Here is a 16,947-nt window from a genome sequence, read left to right as displayed (position 1 = left end):
AGGTGACTACATAGTCAAACCCATAAGTAGCGCCCAGTGTTCGCCGACTTTTCCATTTTCCAGAATAGGCCGCCGACGGTTTTGACAAATTTTTGGTCCCGAATTTATCAGATTCATATAGGGATATTCAGGGGGATCTTTTTATTCTTAATCCTAGAGGCTTGGGCCGTTTGGACCTTAGGACCTGCGGCCAGTGATTGGCGAGGATTTGGGTTGATATTTGATGACGATGTTCGGTATGTTTTGGTCATTGCTACGAGATAAGTGGGAGGCAAGTATGTGGTAACTCAGGGTACGCGCGATTCATATACGCTCGCTTCATACATGTATCGTTGGTGATATCTAACGATTGGCCGCTTGTTCGGTTGAATTCTTGTTGTCTTCGGATGGCACGTTCATGAGCGATGTTAAGAACGTTCACTGCCCTGCATGGTCGACGCTCGATTAGCTAAACTGCTGACAGACCCGGGCGACGACGGGCGACAAATAAACGATAGCCGGATGAAGATTTGGGACGCAGGACAAGAGTGGCGAGTGGTTGGCCTGCGTCAGCCGTCGGAGCCAATGTGGACACCTTGGCGTAACTATTACGAGACAGTTACGGCACATATTCTATGGTACATACGCATGCATCGTGCGTTGATCGTACGCATATGATGCCGGTACGTGAAAAGTTATTCAAGGAGGGGAGATAGCTGGGCGGCCTTGGAGCGAAAAAGTGTTATCGCCGACATCATTCCGCTATATAAGAGTTTTATGAAAATCCTCCATTCCACATCTCTCTCCTCATCCACCATCATGTATCCCGTCGATGGCATCCGTTCTCAGATCGAGTGGAACACCACTCTTAACGTCTCTGATGCTCCTGTCCCGACTGAGACCACTAAATATCATCGCAAGGTGAGGTCATTGATATGTCCTTTACGCTCTCCACTGAACAACTTCGCAGACAGCTATCATTGCGACCATTGGTACGTTCACGCGATCAGTTAGAGGGCCGCGTTTGTTCATCACCTGTAGGGCCTAAAATCAATACCGTCGAAAAGCTCACTGAGCTTCGCCATGCTGGTGTAAACATCGGTCTGTCTTCTACGAGGCCCGCTTTTTCTCATTCAATTAATACTTCACTCTAGTTCGCATGAATTTCTCGCACGGCACCCATGAGTACCATCAGAGTGTTATTGATAACACCAGGCAAATGATCAAAAGTAAAATTTGAATTTCTCTCTGGGTTCAATTAGTTTAACGTGGACGTGTTTTTGGCTAGACGACCCACATGGGCGCCCCGTAGCTATTGCTTTGGATACCGTAAGCTTCTTGGTCACAACCTCCCTTTCCGCAACCCACTGATATGCGAGACCCAATAGAAAGGTCCCGAAATTCGGACCGGTCAGACGAGGGATGGCAATGACGTACGTCGTGAAAGGTTTTCAAGCAATTTCACTCCTGCTCATGCCTCCTCCAGTATCCCATTAAGGCTGGGGATGAATTTATCGTCACCACAGATCCCAAGTATAGTGATATATGCGACAATAAAGTTTTGTTCGTTGACTACGTGAGTACAACTTGATTTCGAGTACCATTATGAATGCTCAGATAACTTAGGCCAATCTTGCAAGCGTCACTGCCCCTGGCAAACTGATCTATATTGATGATGGTGAGCATAATTTACGACGACATATATCCAACGCTCAATGTCTTTCAGGTATCATCTCTCTTCTCATTCTCTCTATTGATGGTATGAACCTCCATGTTCGTGCTCTCAATAATGGGACCCTCTCCTCTCGCAAGGGTGTAAATTTGCCCAAAACGGACGTCGACCTTCCACCACTTTCCGAGAAAGACAAAGATGATCTGCGTTTCGGGATTCGTAATGGAGTCGATATGATCTTCGCGTCTTTTATCCGCCGTGGTGAGGACGTAAGACAGATCCGTGAAGTTCTCGGCCCCGATGGTGCCAGCATCAAAATTATCGTCAAGATTGAAAATGAGCAAGGTGTCGCTAACTTTGATGAGATTTTAAAGGAGGCCGACGGTGTCATGGTTGCTCGCGGCGATTTGGGAATTGAAATTCCTGCAAGTCAAGTATTCCTTGCTCAGAAGATGATGATCGCCAAGTGCAACATTGTTGGGAAGCCAGTGATCGTCGCAACTCAAATGCTTGAGTCCATGACGGTGAGTAAGGCTATTTGACAATGTCAGGTCTGATCTGAATAATTCCAGTACAACCCCCGGCCTACTCGTGCGGAAGTTAGTGACGTCGCAAATGCTGTCCTTGATGGCTCTGATTGTGTCATGTTGTCGGGAGAGACTGCTAAGGGATCTTATCCCGTTCAATCTGGTATGTTCTTTGATTGAAAATATGATCTCTTCTAATGAGAATCCAGTCCTGATGATGGCGGAGACTTGCTTGCTTGCGGAAACTGCTATTTGCTACCCGCCTCTATATGACGACCTCCGCGCTGTCCAGGCTCGGCCAACAGAAACTGCGGAGACTGTTGCTATCGCCGCTGTTGCTGCTGCAGCCGAACAGGATGCCAAAGCACTACTTGTCCTATCAACAAGTGGGGAGACTGCCCGTCTCGTTTCCAAGTATCGCCCCAAGATCCCGATCATCACTGGTAGGTTTCTGGAATTTTATCCGCCTACGCTTGTTCATGTTTCGGAATGTAGTCACCCGTAATGAGCAAACCGCAAGACAAATCCACTTGCATCGCGGTTGCTATCCTTTCTGGTACCCTGAACCTCGAGGTGTCCAAAACCATCAATGGCAGACTGATGTGGACAACCGCATCCGGTTTGGTCTTCGCAACGCTTTGGCACTCAATGTCATCCAACCTGGCGCCAGTATTATCGCAGTGCAGGGTTGGAAGGGCGGTCTTGGTCACACCAATACGCTTCGCATTCTGACAGTGCCCACTGACCCTGCCGACCTTGAGCTTCAGCCTCTGGGTTCTCTATAAACGCGTTGATAGTTAGACAGTCGATAGGCGATGTGTAAAATAGCTACATCTTCAACATCATGCATGCATCTTCGATTCTGATTGACCATGTGTATACTTCCCACGCTCTTCAAGTTCTTTTAAATAAACCGGCTAAGCCTGGCTCAGAAGTAGCCAGCACCCCACTATCGACCCGCACCGACAGCAACTCCCGGGACTCGGGCTAGAATGTCTTCCTCGTATTTCTCCCCAGAGTCCCAACGGGGTCATTCAAATTCCTTACCCGTCTACGCCAGTGGTTCTTCCGCCGTCCGGGAGAAACTCGCCCTACATCCACACCTTGCACCTTGGTGGCTACGATGTACCCTTCCCGTCCCATTTTTCTGCGTGCGCTCACTCCGAATCTTCGTTTTGAATCCGAAAAAAGTACATGATTACGCTACGAGACGGTTTGGGAAGAAGCGGGGGTGCTCTATATTGATTTTTCTCGTCATCCTGACATTCTTCTTCATCTTCGCACTGGCGAAACACTTTGGAGTGCATGACAAGCCATGGCCCCTCCTGAAAGATACGCGCACGTTGGTGTTCAGACGTGAGGATTTACAACGAATTTGGAAGTGGGAGATTGCTAGTGGACACTATCCAAGTCGCAAAGCTAGTACGTGTTTGTTCTATTCTTTCGAATCGAGTTGGCTGATACAATGTCATATCTAGTCCCTGAACAAATCCAACTCAAGGATGTCCCGCCAAATCCTTCGCTACCTCCGAGAAAGACTCAGATACCTTCTCCTTTGACTCAACCAGCAACTGAATATGTGACGACTACACATGGGACAGGGCCGGAACGTATATATCTCGATATACAGAGCCAATTTCCCAGTGTCGCCTACCCCCCTCGACCTATACCCGGCAGTATCGCGGATTTGGATATTGTCATGGAGCATTGTGAGTTTTCGAAGAACAAGGTACATGGCACATGTATTCTACATTGCTGCGCATCTCATGAGACCGTGTAGTTTGTCAGGGATTGCCTAGAAGTTCTACGTGTAGGTGCGGGGTTGGACAATGGCAAGCGACTACGAAGAGGGAAGTTGGACGATTGGAAATACATTTATGTGGAGAACGCGGACAACACAACTACGCATAGACACATCAGCCGCCAGCCGGAGGACGAGGATGAGGGCTCTTCCAATAACCGACTTCGAAAGACTCGACGGCAGGTCAATTCAGATCCGGATTCAGGACTTGTCAGGCGCAGGAATGCTGATCTCGAGATGTCTCCCCTCTCGCTGCGACCGCCCGTGAACTATAAGCCCTATACGAGTCTTTCACAACCTTGCGATTCCGAGAACCCGAGAATATTCCACATGTTCTGGACTGGTCCATTCACGGACAAACCGTATCTCGCGATATTGAGTTTCCTTTTCACTCAGAATACGGGACTACATTCGAAAAATTGGCCAGAGGATGCAGCCTGTCGACCAAAATTCTGGATGTGGATTAATCCAGGACCTGCTGCCGCGGTTCCTAATCCGAATGCGTTGAAAGATATGTATGACGAGTTGTCTGTGAATCCTTGGGCATCACCATTTTTGCACCCCAGGTTTCGCGGTATCGTAGAATTCAAGATGTGGAACACCACGCGAGAGCTGGATGGTATTGAAGAATTAAGGGACGAATGGCGTTCAAAGGACTTGTTCAACTCTGGAGGCAACGTAATCAATGTCAACAAGAAGAGGGCTTTTACATGGAACTCGAGTAATAACGACTCGGCTACATCAGGAAGCAACGATATAGTTAGTCGTGCAGGGTCGGAGTCCGCCTCCTCCTATGACAAACTCTCCGTTATCCTCTCTGACATGGCGCGTTTTATTCTGTGTCACCGCTATGGCGGCATATATCTTGACGCCGACACCATATTTCTTCGAGATTGGGAGGAGCTGTGGGGTTGGAAAGGCGCCTTCGCATATCGTTGGTCTCGATTGCCGAGATACAATACTGCAGTCCTCAAACTAAACAAAGAGTCTGCTCTAGGGAAGTTTTTGTTCAGGACAGCTTTGAAGAACAATTTGGATTTCCATCCGATGACGATTACCACGTACTTGCAGGAGGCGTACTTGCGTGGTTTACTATTGAGATTGCCGGATGCATTGTTTGATTCAGCTTGGTTGAATACGGAAGGCTATCAGTTGGCAAGGCCTCCTCAGCCGTTTTTTTCAAGGTGAGTCAAGTTATACGTAGATTGTTTCTATGTTCTGCATTGCTGATGGCGTCCTGTCTGTAGTTTTGAGAATTTTTTTAATACCCCGATAGCACAAAGTGCTGCTCCACAAGCCCTTGGTTTTGAAGGATTTTTCAGAGGCGCATATTCTTATCATTATCATAATTTTTGGTAAGTCCATTGTCTCAGTATATGGCTCTCATCACTCAAAGCATTCTTTGCAGGTGGAAACCATTTGATCCCATACAAAATTGGCCAGACCTTGGGCCAAAGTTTCGGAATGGTGAAAAGGTCGCTCGTGACAATATGGGCGAAAGTGGCCATAATATGACTGCGGATGAAGATGAAGGCATAAAACAAGACAGGCGAGATTTGGACTGGGCAACAGTATTTAAGCGAACGTTTGAGTCCTACATTCGAGGAGAGAGACCGAACATGTATGGAGAATGGCTGGTATGGTAAGAAGCACAAATGTCTATTTTTCCGTTCTTCGTTCTTCATTTACTTTGCGGGTTTACACTCAACCTGAATCTTCTATCATGATTTATTTCACGACTGTATTAAAAGTTATCGTAATTATGTTTTGCTATCAGAGTAGTCGATACCATCATGCTAATGATAAACCCACTCAAACCATTCCGTTAACACCCATACTCTAATCTAGTTTGTTTCAATGCTTTATTGCTTTGCGTGGAGAGCTTCTAAGAGATGCAGTGCGATGAATTCATAATTCAAGTCGCTGGATGATCGGTCGATTATACACACAGAGTTAGTCTATTGATTTTCCGCTCGTACCATTTGCCCCACTTGCGGTCAGCTTCGCTTGAGCAGTATTGACTGCGGACTTTAGTGTGGAGATAACCTGCTCTGGGTTGTCCGCGCCGAAGATGGCTGTGCCCGCTACAATGACGTTGCTACCTGGAAAAGTATTCAGCACAGGTATGAGGCGATGATGCCAAGAGGGCTCACCTGCTTCTGCGCAGACACCGATTGTTTTGGGGCCGACGCCGCCATCAACTTCAATGTCCTTATCGGGAAATCTGGCGCGGAGCTGGGCCACTTTAGGCACACACCGATCCAAGAACTTCTGTCCGCCAAGGCCTAAAAATAGACATTAAAGAAACCCCGATAAAAAGCAATCGTGGATGCCCGAACCTGGATATACAGTCATAACAAGGAGCATGTCAGCGGCATTTCCGATCTCGTCTGTGATCGCTGTGGATGGCGTATCAGGAGAGATGGCGATGCCTGCTCGCATTCCCCGTTGGTGTATTGTGTTGATGAGGGATATAGGATCGGCTAGAAATAGAGAGGTGAGGAGTGAGAAAAAAACCCCGGGACTGGAACATACAGGTAGCTTCGTAGTGGAAACAATACAGGGCGCCTCCCGCGTTTGCGATGTCGTCCACCCACTGAAGGACAGTCTAAGACCATAATACACTACGGAGAGGTGACACAAACCTTCTCGGGTTCTGAAACCATCATATGGCAGTCCATGAAGATCTCAGGGACGCCCTTATGGACGCAGGTTAGTATGGGTGCACCTGACGGACGGATGCGGTGTTAGAGTTCAGCGATATGATCAACGAGAGTAGACAAACCCATGGTTATATTCGGCACGAAATGCCTGTAAACAAGAACAGCACTCAATGAAGCAAGAACAGGACAGGATAAAAAGCAATTGGCATTACCCGTCCATGACGTCTGTGCGAGGCAAGAAAATCAGGAGCGATTCGACGATCAAAAGGAATGGAGTAACCCATATGTAGCCATTCGGCGCCGTTCTTGATCATTCGTTGGCATTCCGCAGTAAGTTGACCGAAGTCTGAGGCTAGGACGGAGGGGGCTATGATTGCGCGTGGCATTGGTATGTTGAGTTGGAGTGAGATTGCGGCACTATTAATATGTCAATCCTTTGCACTTACGTAAGGGTTCAGCATCGCCTTCGCGACGCGGCCCCGCAGAGTTCGTGCTAGTATTTAAACGTCCTAATTTTTCGTATTCTTTCTCTCTATCTCTCTCTTCCCCGTTTAATTTCTAAACATGTATTTCAAGCTTTTCGCTGCCGCTCTCTTTGCATCTGCTGCATTCACTGCCTTTGCTTCACCTCAACCTCTACCCACTCCAGCACCCGTGGTACGCGAACTGGAGGCTCGCCAAGATCGTACGTTTGATTCCCCTCAATAGCGAAGCAGTTTTGTGATTGACGCGCCTTGCTATCTAGCCATTGACGATTTCACATCATTTGCCGCTTCGGTCATCACAGACGATGGTACGTAATATATTTCCCCTCTCAACTCTCCCCAATTTCTAAATCGATTATTAGGTGCCTCCGTCTTCTCCGATGCAACTTCTGTTATCGGAAGCGTCGGTTCTCAAGTCACCAGCGCAGCTGGAAATGTTATAACTTCGGTTACCTGTACGTTTTATATTGTCATTTTACAATCTTTGTCTCCACAGCTAATCCGGTTTTCAACAGCGGTTGGTGGGAAAGCGTTTACATACGTCTCAAGTGCTGGTGGTGAGGCTCTGACCCTCGCCGAATCCGGGGCAGGTGTCGCTACTACAGCCTTTGGCTCCGTCTATAGTGTCGTGGCTTCTGATTTTGCCAGCGTTACCAGTGATGCTGCTGATGCCACCAGTACCAACGCTGCTGCTGGTACTCGTCTGACAGGATTCTCATCACCAGTGATGGTTGGTCTAGTAACAATAATGGGCAGTGCACTGCTGGGTGCCGCCGTCACTTTATAATTTCATGAGGCCCATCTATAATTTCTTTCATTCCTTCGTATTTATCTAATCTACTTTCGGACTGGAAATACGCTCATCTCGCTATTTGTGCTTACTCTAAGCTGCTTATACCTAGTTCCGTGTTCTGTATCGCTATCGCTATCAATTTGATTCGTGGAGCACCTTTTAGATCAATTGGTTTTTTGAAGACCGAGGGTTAGCGGAGTTTAAGGTTAACACTGTTGAGAGTCATAGCGAGGCGTGTTGATATTCTAATGCTGCGCTTATATGAAGACGACACATTCATTTGAGCGTTCGTCTGAAGTCAAGGGCGAGGCCGTTGATAGACATGAGGATCCCGAGAGCGAAGTTCAAGTGACATGAGTAATACATAAGAGTTACGTCGGCCGAGAAGAAATCTATAGCAACTTGGCAGTTCATGGTTGGGCGTGTAACGAGTTAATTATCCGACGCAAAACATCATACGAATGATGTAGGTACCATCAAGGACAACTTGCTCCAGAGACGATCGTCGCGGTGTAGCATCATGATCTATACTTGCGACACTGTTCTAAAGTTCACTTTCAGGACCGACATCCTAATTTGAAACGGTGGTGATCATCATTGCCTCAAGCGCATATCGCTCTGCTACTCCTCGACTCCTTGAAATAAAGCATGGACGAGTGTATAAAAAAACGAAGGTCCATCTAAAAATAGTCTTCAAGTGCTCCGGAAGCGCAAAGCGTCGAACGCATACTCTCAGCCCTCCGCCCTCCAAGCTCAGGTTGTCGCGCGGTCTCCTGTTGTGCTACAGGAATCTCATCATGGAAACCTACGCGATCCCCGGAGGACCACCACTGCTGTGAATAATACAGACGCTGACCGGACGGATCTATCGTGCGTTGAAGTGGAGAGAAACAGGCCATATTCAATATGAACCCAGTCCCAGTCACAGATCAGCAGCCATGGTTCAAACATTCATCGACGTATTCAAGTGTTTCAGCAGCTTCAACTGGAACGCCGACGAGCACCCATCACAAGATGCGATAAGTTCGGTGTAATCAATTTCGAGCTCGTTGACTTCAACAAGCTCATCTTCGACTTGTTCGTGCGCGTTTCAGAACGCAATCAAATGTAGTGGTGGCCGCAACCCAATAGGATTCGAATTCCGATTGATAAATCTAAGTCCATCGTCCGGATCAAAAGCCGGGTCCGGAACACGAGGGGCTTTGAAAAAACGACTATGTTCTAGATTGAGCTGGGCCAACAATAGTAGGCGCTCGTGCACACAGTGACCTAAATGTAATCGTATTTACTCTGTCTCCATATTCTTGTTTACCTGACGTGCGCCGGTGAGACAACTCAATACGAACGTGGGGACGATGAAAACATACCTCGGGATTAAAGAAGAGAGAGTTCATTCCCCAAGGGAAAGGCCTGTTCCTCCTGTTGAGGAAGTCGTATTCGGGGGGTTGAGGGAGTTCACCGCCGTTCTCTTGCCTCATATGCTCGAGGTGAGCCATGTGTTCGCTTTCGGCGTTGTATACCCATATCGTGCAAACGGCGACTGGTAAGAAAATTTGAATGAACAAGCGCAGAATGAATGGATGGGGAACATTACCGGCAGGAAGACAAACGAAGTAACTGATAATTGAGATGAAGAGGGAACGAGGAACGAAAAGTTAGTTGCATGATACTGACCTTATTTTTCTCCACATGTCAGAAGTTTCTAGGTTTCAAATCAGCCGCGCAAGGGAGAGAACACGCCAGAATCACTCACCAGTAGCATGGTGGATGAGGGCGCTCTCTTCCTGGAGATAGGCTTTGACAGCGGGGCTTTCTGCCTGAGTCACTTCCTGAGCAAAGCCGCGAGAGCGGCGAGGGGCCGTACGGAGCGCAGAGCGGAGGGCGGTGCGGGCGAGAGCAGACATGGGCGACGATGAGGTTGCTTGCTTGCTTGGACAGGGTTATTCCGGAGGGCAGTTGTTTGTCAATGTTGTTTTCAGACGCCGTTGCCTGATTTGAACGAAGGGAGGACGCGTCATGCACAACGGTTAATTGATCACTTCTCTCCTCCCTCAAACCATGGTTCGACAGCAATCCTCTGCTGGTGGTGTTCTTGCCCTGTTACAAGAACCGGATATTGTTTTCAAACGCCATGCCCTCAAAGCTCTCAACCCACTCGTTCCTCAGTTCTGGGCCGAGATATCTGACCATATCGCGTTGATGTCAGTCTTTTGACCTGTTCATTTATTGTCCGCAAGGTGCTCACATGCTGCCTTCTAGTGAGTCGCTTTATGAGGGTGATGATCTTCCGAAAGATGCCCGCGACCAAGCAGCGCTATTAGCCAGTAAAGTCTACTACTACCTTGGGGAATACGACGACGCTCTCTCGTTCGCTCTTGGAGCCGGAAATGCTTTCAATGAAGAGTCTCGTACACCTGGATCTGAGGAATACATTGAAACTATTGTCTGTACGTGCCTTCCCATCGTCTTCGTCCTGAAGCATATCTAAGGTCCAGTATAGCTAAAGCAATTGACCGATATATCGAACTTCGTTCTGAAGAACATTCCGGGTTAAGCAAGGAAAAGATCGATTCCCGCCTGCAGTTAATTATCGAAGGCATCTTCAAACGATGTATATCTGAAGGCGAGTTCAAACAAGTAGGTCTTTTCACAGTGACATTGGAAGTTATATCTTATGTCTGCTATCTAGGCTATTGGTATTGCGCTTGAATCCCGCAGATTAGACATAGTCTCTGCAATCTATAAACAGACAAACGATGTCTCCCTCCTCGCATACGCTATGGAGGCTGCTTTGGACACAGGTTCCTCTCTCTCGTATCGCGATCATGTTTTGAGGTTTTTATTTCCTCTATTCCCGCAATTAACCGTCGGCGAAGGCTCAGCGCACGTTCACGCCTTAACGAGGCTACTCGTGGCCTTGAGCGATGTGTCTTTAACTGTTCCCCTTCTATCATCGTTGGTGGAAAAAGAAGAGCTCTTAGCGTATCAGCTGGCTTTCGATTTGGTGGAAGGAGGCTCGCAGGATTATCTAGAGAGCATTCGTACTGAACTGCCGGAGGGTGATTTGGTATGTTTTCTCATTTCTTCAATGCTCTGAAATAAGTTTTTGATTATGTCTATCGTCATGTTCAGAAAACGAAAGAAGTGTATGATAAGCTTCGTGCGATTTTATCCGGGAAGGAATCAGTGAAACTATACCTTGAATTCCTCAAACGAAACAATCAGACCGATCTTCTCATTCTCAAGAGTTCAAAGGTAAAGTTAAGCTTTCTGTTGTCTATTTATCCACTTACCCCGATATCACAGGACGCTCTCGACCCTCGTTCATCAGTATACCACGTTGCTTTGACCCTCCAAAACGCCTTCATGCATGCTGGAACAACGTCGGACATCTTTCTCCGCGAAAACTTGGAGTGGCTCGGACTTGCCAATAACTGGTCCAAATTTTCTGCGACTGCAGGCCTGGGGGTAATTCACAAAGGCTATTTCGAACAAGGAATGACTATTCTCACCCCATATCTGCCGACGAACAACGAAACCAACATTCAGGGCGCCAGTTATTCTGAGGGTGGCGCTCTGTACGCACTTGGTCTCATCAACGCTGGATGTGGAAGTGACGTAACGAACTACCTTCGCCAGACTCTCCGGGACGCGAATAATGAGGTCGTTCAACATGGTGCAGCCCTCGGCTTGGGTGTGGCTGGCATGGGCTCGAAGAGCCTTGAAGCTTTCGAAGATTTGAAACGTGTCTTGTTTAATGATTCAGCTGTGGCCGGGGAGGCATCAGGGTATGCAATGGGCCTTGTCATGTTAGGCACAGCCGCCACAGATCCTGTTGATGAGATGCTACAATATGCCCATGAGACACAGCACGAGAAGATTATTCGCGGTCTTGCCATGGGTATTGCTTTCGTTTATTATGGACGTCAGGAGGAAGCGGACAGTATCATCAAAACTTTATTGGCCGAGAAGGTGAGCATGACTCTGCTTGAACTACGTCATTGATATTGAGTTCTTTCAAGGATCCTATTCTCAGATATGGAGGTGTTTACACCCTTGCCCTGGCCTATGCTGGTACTGCCAACAACAATGCTGTCCGCCAATTACTACATATCGCTGTTTCCGATGTGTCCGACGACGTCCGACGCGCCGCCGTCACATCTCTAGCATTTCTGCTATTCAAAAATCCCAGCCAAGTGCCAAGGATAGTTCAGCTGCTGAGTGAGAGTTATAATGCTCACGTTCGATGCGGTGCCACCCTAGCCCTGGGTATTGCATGTGCGGGGACAGGTCTCCAAGATGCCGTAGAAATTTTGGAACCAATGACAAGAGACAGTGTCGACTTCGTCCGACAAGGTGCATTCATTGCTCTTGGTATGATCCTCGTTGAACAGTCTGAGGTTTCGTCGCCCTCTTTTACGTCGACCCGCAATCGATATCAAAAGATTATCAGTGACAAACACGAGGACCCCATGGCACGCTTTGGTGCCGCGATCGGTCAAGGCTTCATTGATGCTGGCGGTCGCAACGTCGCTATCAGCTTGCAGAGCCGAGCCGGTAGTTCAAATACTAGTGCCATTGTTGGTATGGTTTTGTTCTGTCAATTCTGGTATTGGTATCCTTTGGCGCTTTCTGCATGTTTGGCTTTCTCTCCGACAGGTATCATTGGTCTAAACGGAGATTTGAAGGTAACGCTTGTTCGCTTGCAGGTCGACGATTTTCTGACCTCACCTTCCAATACCACAGGTGCCCAAATTTGAGTACATCTCGAATGCTAAGCCCAGCTTGTTCGCGTACCCTGCATCAACGAAACCACCTAAGAAAGAAACCATCACAAAAGCCGCTACGGCGGTGCTTTCAACAACTGCTAGGGCGAAGGCCAGGGAAAAGAAAAAAGCGGCCGCTGAGGGTGAGGCCATGGAACTAGTAAGTCAATCCTTGATGCCGTCTCTTCGTTGCTAATTTGAGCCAGGATGATAAGCAAGAACTGAAGGCCGTTGAAAATGACGTCGAGATGAAGGCTGAAGATACCGCTTCACCAAAGGATGGTGATGTTTCTCCCATCAATCGGTCGTTATCCAACTTGATTGATGAACCTAAACCCTCGACAACACCGTCCCCTTCCAACAAGAAGAAAAGCGAACCACTTCAAGAATTCCGACCAAACTTCTCACGTGTAACGCCTGCACAGTTGGACTACATTTCGTTCCCACCTGGTAGCCGTTATCAACCTGTACGGCCCGTCTCATCGACACCTAGAAATTCCGCTTCCATACCCGGTGCGAAGGGAGGTAATAAAGCCCCCTCAGCTGAAAAGTATGCGGGTGGTGGAGGAATCATATTATTGACGGATCTCAGGCCCGATGCCGAGGCGGAATTTATTGAGTTCGAGCCACCGCCTGTGCCCGCTCTCCCTACAGCTGCTACAACTATTCCGAATGGGAATGCTGTCCCCTCTCTACCTGCCCCCACGGGCCCCCACATTTCGTTGGATGAGAATGCACCTGAGGCCGAGCCGCCAGCTTCGTTTGAAGTACGTGATATGTTTCTCAAGGGAACTCATACTAACGTATATCCTCTTGATAGTACCCATTCGAAGACGATTCATAGGTGTTGCTGTCATGTTAATTTTGTTCGATCAAACACTTCTGTAGAGTAGATGCATCATCACTATTATCTCAATTCACTTGATATCCTCTTTTTTCCCTCAACATCACATTTGTCGAAATGGCTTACATAAGTCTAATATCAACTAATCGCGTGACGGGTGATAATGAGTCACGCCTTTTGTGTCACATAGTTGCTGGGAGAGATCCAGAAACGCAAAACTGCTTTCTTCTTTTCTTTTGACGTCCATCTCAACTCTTTCGTCCCTTAGTTTCTGCGATAGCCTGTAAAAAACAATGGATGCTGCAACGGAGTCACGCACGATGAAGGCCAGGAGAGAAGGTCTGTCGTTGCATGCTGATCACGATTAATGCTCATACGCGCGCTCCGACAGCCTACAAGGGTAAATCAGGTCTCAAGACAGACGAACTCAGACGTCGCCGAGAGGAACAGCAGGTCGAGATTAGGCGTCAAAAGCGTGAAGAAAACATCTCCAAGAGACGCAATTTTCTTCCTGCTGCCAGCGGCGATTCGGACGATGAAATTAGCGGTGGTACTTGGGATCCTCCTGTATCTATTCCCTTCAACTCCTCGTGACTGAGTTTGGCTTACGAATGTGTCTCTAGCTTGCAGAGGAGATGATCGCTGGTGTCTTCTCTGATGATCCTGAGCGTCAACTAGACGCGACCACTAAGTTTCGCAAGTTACTCTCGAAAGAGAAGAACCCTCCGATCGAGCGCGTCATTGAATGTGGTGTTGTCCCACGTTTCGTTGAATTTTTGAGGACTGGACATTCCATGTTACAGGTATGCCACTGACTATGTATATACAAGTCGTCCTTTGGTCCTCATTATCTTTCAGTTCGAATCAGCATGGGCTTTGACCAACATTGCATCCGGAACGGCGGAGCACACCCAGGTCGTTATCAACGCAGGGGCGGTTCCAGAATTCATTAATCTCCTGTCCTCACCCGTCCTCGACGTCCGTGAGCAAGCTGTGTGGGCATTGGGTAACATCGCGGGTGATAGCCCTCAGTGCAGAGACTATGTTCTCCAAGCTGGCGCTTTGAGGCCACTCTTGGCTTTATTGAGTGAACAACACAAACTCAGCATGTTGAGGAACGCTACCTGGACTTTGAGCAACTTCTGCCGTGGAAAATCTCCTCAACCTGACTGGGAACTAGTAAGTCCCTTGCAGTTATTTACTAATTGAAAATCTGAGAGTCAACCTTCTTAGATCTCCCCCGCTCTTACAGTCTTGACGAAGCTTATCTACTCTCTTGATGATGAGATTCTCATCGATGCTTGCTGGGCTATCTCCTACCTCTCAGACGGATCGAACGACAAAATCCAAGCTGTGATTGAATCTGGTGTTTGCAGGCGTCTTGTTGACCTCCTGATGCACCAATCTACTGCCGTTCAAACCCCCGCCCTTCGTTCCGTTGGCAATATTGTTACCGGTGACGACCTCCAGACACAGGTCGTTATCGCCTCCGGTGCTCTTCCTGCCCTTCTCTCTCTTCTTTCTTCGCCCAAGGATGGTATCAGGAAAGAGGCGTGTTGGACTATTTCTAATGTTACGGCAGGATCTCCTCCTCAAATTCAGTCCGTTGTCGACGCAAATATCATTCCTCCGCTTATCAATATCCTCTCGAATGCCGATTTTAAGACCAGGAAGGAGGCTTGCTGGGCCATCTCCAACGCCACCTCTGGAGGCCTGCAAGAACCCTCCCAGATTCGTTATCTCGTTTCGCAAGGATGCATCAAACCTCTCTGTGATTTGTTGACTATGATGGATAACAAGATCATTCAGGTCGCTCTTGATGGTTTGGACAATATCTTAAAAGTTGGCGAAATGGACAAGTTGGCTGCCGGTCCTGGTGCTGTCAACCAATATGCTCTTTTCGTTGAAGAGGCCGGTGGAATGGTCACTATCCACAACCTTCAACAGCATGATAATTTGGAAATCTATAAAAAGGCCTTCAATATCATGGACAAATATTTCCCTGATGAGGAAGAAGTTGATACTAATATCAGCGCTCCCACCGTCGATGCAAGCGGTGCTTTTGCTGTAAGTCACTCTTCGTCTATTTGCCGCTGATGCAAAGGATCTGATGTCTTCTCTTCATAGTTCCATTCAGATGTAAGTGCCCCTCAAGGTGGATTCAGCTTTGGCCAGTAGACGGGCCATATCTATCGGCGCTGGCCGTGTGATAATTGCTTGCTTTGCTATTGCCCTTGAATCGCGTTTCATGATGTTATCCATACCTTGTCTACCTCTACGCCTTACCGTTTCATACTTCATGGTTTACGGTGATTAGTTTGTGTGTTATTCCTTTTCATTGCTGAATGAACGAACGCCTTTGGTTTTTTTCTTCACGTGCGTTAAAATCGCCCAGTTATCAGTTTTACCTTTAGTTGCCTTTCATGTCTTGTCAGTCTCCTTTTCTTTTCACCTCCAGTTCAATTGATATTGGAATGTTCATGGGTGATGTGCTACACATACTACTGCCTAATTTCTACTCCCTCATTGTTGATCCAAACATGTACATCAGATCTGTTTACATAACAATACAACTTGACCGAGAGCTGCATGTTTACCGCTACGATCACCGTGTCTGATGGCTTCGCAAATCCTACCTCTCGGTTCGCGTCCCACCTGATTGCGACCTGGGACGAGAAACTAAACGGATCCCAGAATTAATTGACAGATGCATCGGTTCAAAGATCTGGGTTGTAATGAAGAATGATCGCGAATTTTCTGGGACGCTGCTTGGATTTGATGACTTCGTTAGTGAGCAAACCTACTATAAATTCTTGGCGGGTATCTGATTTGTCTCTTTTCCTAGATATGGTTTTAGAGGATGTCATTGAATAGTGAGTCATAGTTCTACCACTTATACGGGGTTGGAATCTCGTTAATGATACCTTTGCCACTTTCATCGCGCCATATGTGCTACTCTTACTCATTCAATGTGACTTGTGCGAAACTAGTGAGACGACGCCAGAGGGTAAAAAGGAGACAAAACTTTCGCAAACGCTACTCAACGGGAATAACATCTGCATGGTGCGCGCGTCGTCCTGATCTATGACAGTGTAGCTTTATTGACGTGTGTCTCTGTCTGTTTAACTCTTCGTTGACTTTGGTTTCGGCGATTTTACAGTTGATACCTGGAAGTACAGGTCCTGGGGAGTAGACATCGTTGTCAATCGTGGACCAACTTGTAGCCAAGGTCGTTGATCATACTAAAAATTCGCTCAATTTGCTACGGCAGCAGTATCTTATCCCTTTTGTGGGGTCAAGGGGTCATTGGGAGGTTTGAGTACTATAAAACACTTTTGTAAAACGATACACTGTGTCAATAAAGGGCGACATTCGAACTTTACTCGATTGCCACAAAGATTTGTTGTCACGTGCCCA

At 47.5% G+C, this 16,947-nt stretch overlaps 8 protein-coding genes across 8 annotated transcripts; 6 read left to right on the top strand and 2 right to left on the bottom strand.

The window, feature by feature from the left end:
* The first annotated feature begins 556 nt into the window (after positions 1 to 556).
* Positions 557 to 3,084, top strand: AGABI2DRAFT_189950 (pyruvate kinase). Its single transcript, XM_006454641.1, has 12 exons — positions 557 to 900; positions 950 to 971; positions 1,021 to 1,080; positions 1,134 to 1,208; positions 1,268 to 1,308; positions 1,368 to 1,412; positions 1,466 to 1,555; positions 1,606 to 1,657; positions 1,706 to 2,175; positions 2,224 to 2,341; positions 2,388 to 2,621; positions 2,674 to 3,084. Exons 1-12 carry the CDS (start codon positions 757 to 759, stop codon positions 2,961 to 2,963), a joined length of 1,641 nt encoding a protein of 546 aa, XP_006454704.1. The 5' UTR covers positions 557 to 756; the 3' UTR covers positions 2,964 to 3,084.
* Positions 3,085 to 3,131: 47 nt separating this feature from the next.
* Positions 3,132 to 5,625, top strand: AGABI2DRAFT_182678 (hypothetical protein; the record flags this gene model as incomplete). The annotated part of the gene is made up of 5 exons (XM_006454640.1): positions 3,132 to 3,600; positions 3,657 to 3,907; positions 3,959 to 5,163; positions 5,227 to 5,334; positions 5,388 to 5,625. Exons 1-5 carry the CDS (start codon positions 3,171 to 3,173, stop codon positions 5,623 to 5,625), a joined length of 2,232 nt encoding a protein of 743 aa, XP_006454703.1. The 5' UTR covers positions 3,132 to 3,170.
* A 176-nt stretch (positions 5,626 to 5,801) lies between these two features.
* On the bottom strand, positions 5,802 to 7,033 carry AGABI2DRAFT_189948 (ribulose-5-phosphate 3-epimerase). The gene is made up of 9 exons (XM_006454639.1): positions 6,923 to 7,033; positions 6,855 to 6,867; positions 6,765 to 6,790; positions 6,625 to 6,707; positions 6,515 to 6,575; positions 6,319 to 6,462; positions 6,133 to 6,264; positions 5,929 to 6,081; positions 5,802 to 5,864 (listed from the first exon to the last, which is right to left on the bottom strand). Exons 1-8 carry the CDS (start codon positions 7,026 to 7,028, stop codon positions 5,933 to 5,935), a joined length of 714 nt encoding a protein of 237 aa, XP_006454702.1. The 5' UTR covers positions 7,029 to 7,033; the 3' UTR covers positions 5,802 to 5,864; positions 5,929 to 5,932.
* Positions 7,034 to 7,140: 107 nt separating this feature from the next.
* Positions 7,141 to 8,084, top strand: AGABI2DRAFT_189947 (hypothetical protein). The gene is made up of 4 exons (XM_006454638.1): positions 7,141 to 7,327; positions 7,388 to 7,435; positions 7,490 to 7,582; positions 7,643 to 8,084. The coding sequence occupies exons 1-4, from the start codon at positions 7,207 to 7,209 to the stop codon at positions 7,912 to 7,914; spliced, it is 534 nt and encodes a 177-aa protein (XP_006454701.1). The 5' UTR covers positions 7,141 to 7,206; the 3' UTR covers positions 7,915 to 8,084.
* Positions 8,085 to 9,030: 946 nt separating this feature from the next.
* Positions 9,031 to 9,867, bottom strand: COX6A (COX6A subunit VIa of cytochrome c oxidase). The gene is made up of 5 exons (XM_006454637.1): positions 9,674 to 9,867; positions 9,595 to 9,622; positions 9,515 to 9,537; positions 9,288 to 9,460; positions 9,031 to 9,232 (listed from the first exon to the last, which is right to left on the bottom strand). The coding sequence occupies exons 1-5, from the start codon at positions 9,822 to 9,824 to the stop codon at positions 9,206 to 9,208; spliced, it is 402 nt and encodes a 133-aa protein (XP_006454700.1). The 5' UTR covers positions 9,825 to 9,867; the 3' UTR covers positions 9,031 to 9,205.
* Positions 9,868 to 9,972: 105 nt separating this feature from the next.
* Positions 9,973 to 13,626, top strand: AGABI2DRAFT_182674 (hypothetical protein). The gene is made up of 10 exons (XM_006454636.1): positions 9,973 to 10,121; positions 10,180 to 10,367; positions 10,421 to 10,557; positions 10,610 to 10,987; positions 11,053 to 11,175; positions 11,227 to 11,892; positions 11,943 to 12,608; positions 12,667 to 12,846; positions 12,893 to 13,453; positions 13,507 to 13,626. Exons 1-10 carry the CDS (start codon positions 9,979 to 9,981, stop codon positions 13,528 to 13,530), a joined length of 3,066 nt encoding a protein of 1,021 aa, XP_006454699.1. The 5' UTR covers positions 9,973 to 9,978; the 3' UTR covers positions 13,531 to 13,626.
* A 112-nt stretch (positions 13,627 to 13,738) lies between these two features.
* AGABI2DRAFT_189943 (hypothetical protein) lies at positions 13,739 to 16,124 on the top strand. Its single transcript, XM_006454635.1, has 6 exons — positions 13,739 to 13,869; positions 13,922 to 14,097; positions 14,154 to 14,333; positions 14,389 to 14,709; positions 14,764 to 15,597; positions 15,658 to 16,124. Exons 1-6 carry the CDS (start codon positions 13,824 to 13,826, stop codon positions 15,706 to 15,708), a joined length of 1,608 nt encoding a protein of 535 aa, XP_006454698.1. The 5' UTR covers positions 13,739 to 13,823; the 3' UTR covers positions 15,709 to 16,124.
* AGABI2DRAFT_189942 (hypothetical protein) lies at positions 16,123 to 16,924 on the top strand. The gene is made up of 5 exons (XM_006454634.1): positions 16,123 to 16,172; positions 16,225 to 16,320; positions 16,376 to 16,403; positions 16,521 to 16,593; positions 16,691 to 16,924. Exons 1-5 carry the CDS (start codon positions 16,148 to 16,150, stop codon positions 16,721 to 16,723), a joined length of 255 nt encoding a protein of 84 aa, XP_006454697.1. The 5' UTR covers positions 16,123 to 16,147; the 3' UTR covers positions 16,724 to 16,924.
* The last annotated feature ends 23 nt before the right edge of the window (positions 16,925 to 16,947 follow it).

The sequence above is a fragment of the Agaricus bisporus genome (genome assembly GCF_000300575.1).
Source record: "Agaricus bisporus var. bisporus H97 unplaced genomic scaffold AGABI2scaffold_1, whole genome shotgun sequence".
NCBI classification, from domain to species: domain Eukaryota; kingdom Fungi; phylum Basidiomycota; class Agaricomycetes; order Agaricales; family Agaricaceae; genus Agaricus; species Agaricus bisporus.
This window is presented reverse-complemented; position numbering and strand designations above follow the sequence as displayed.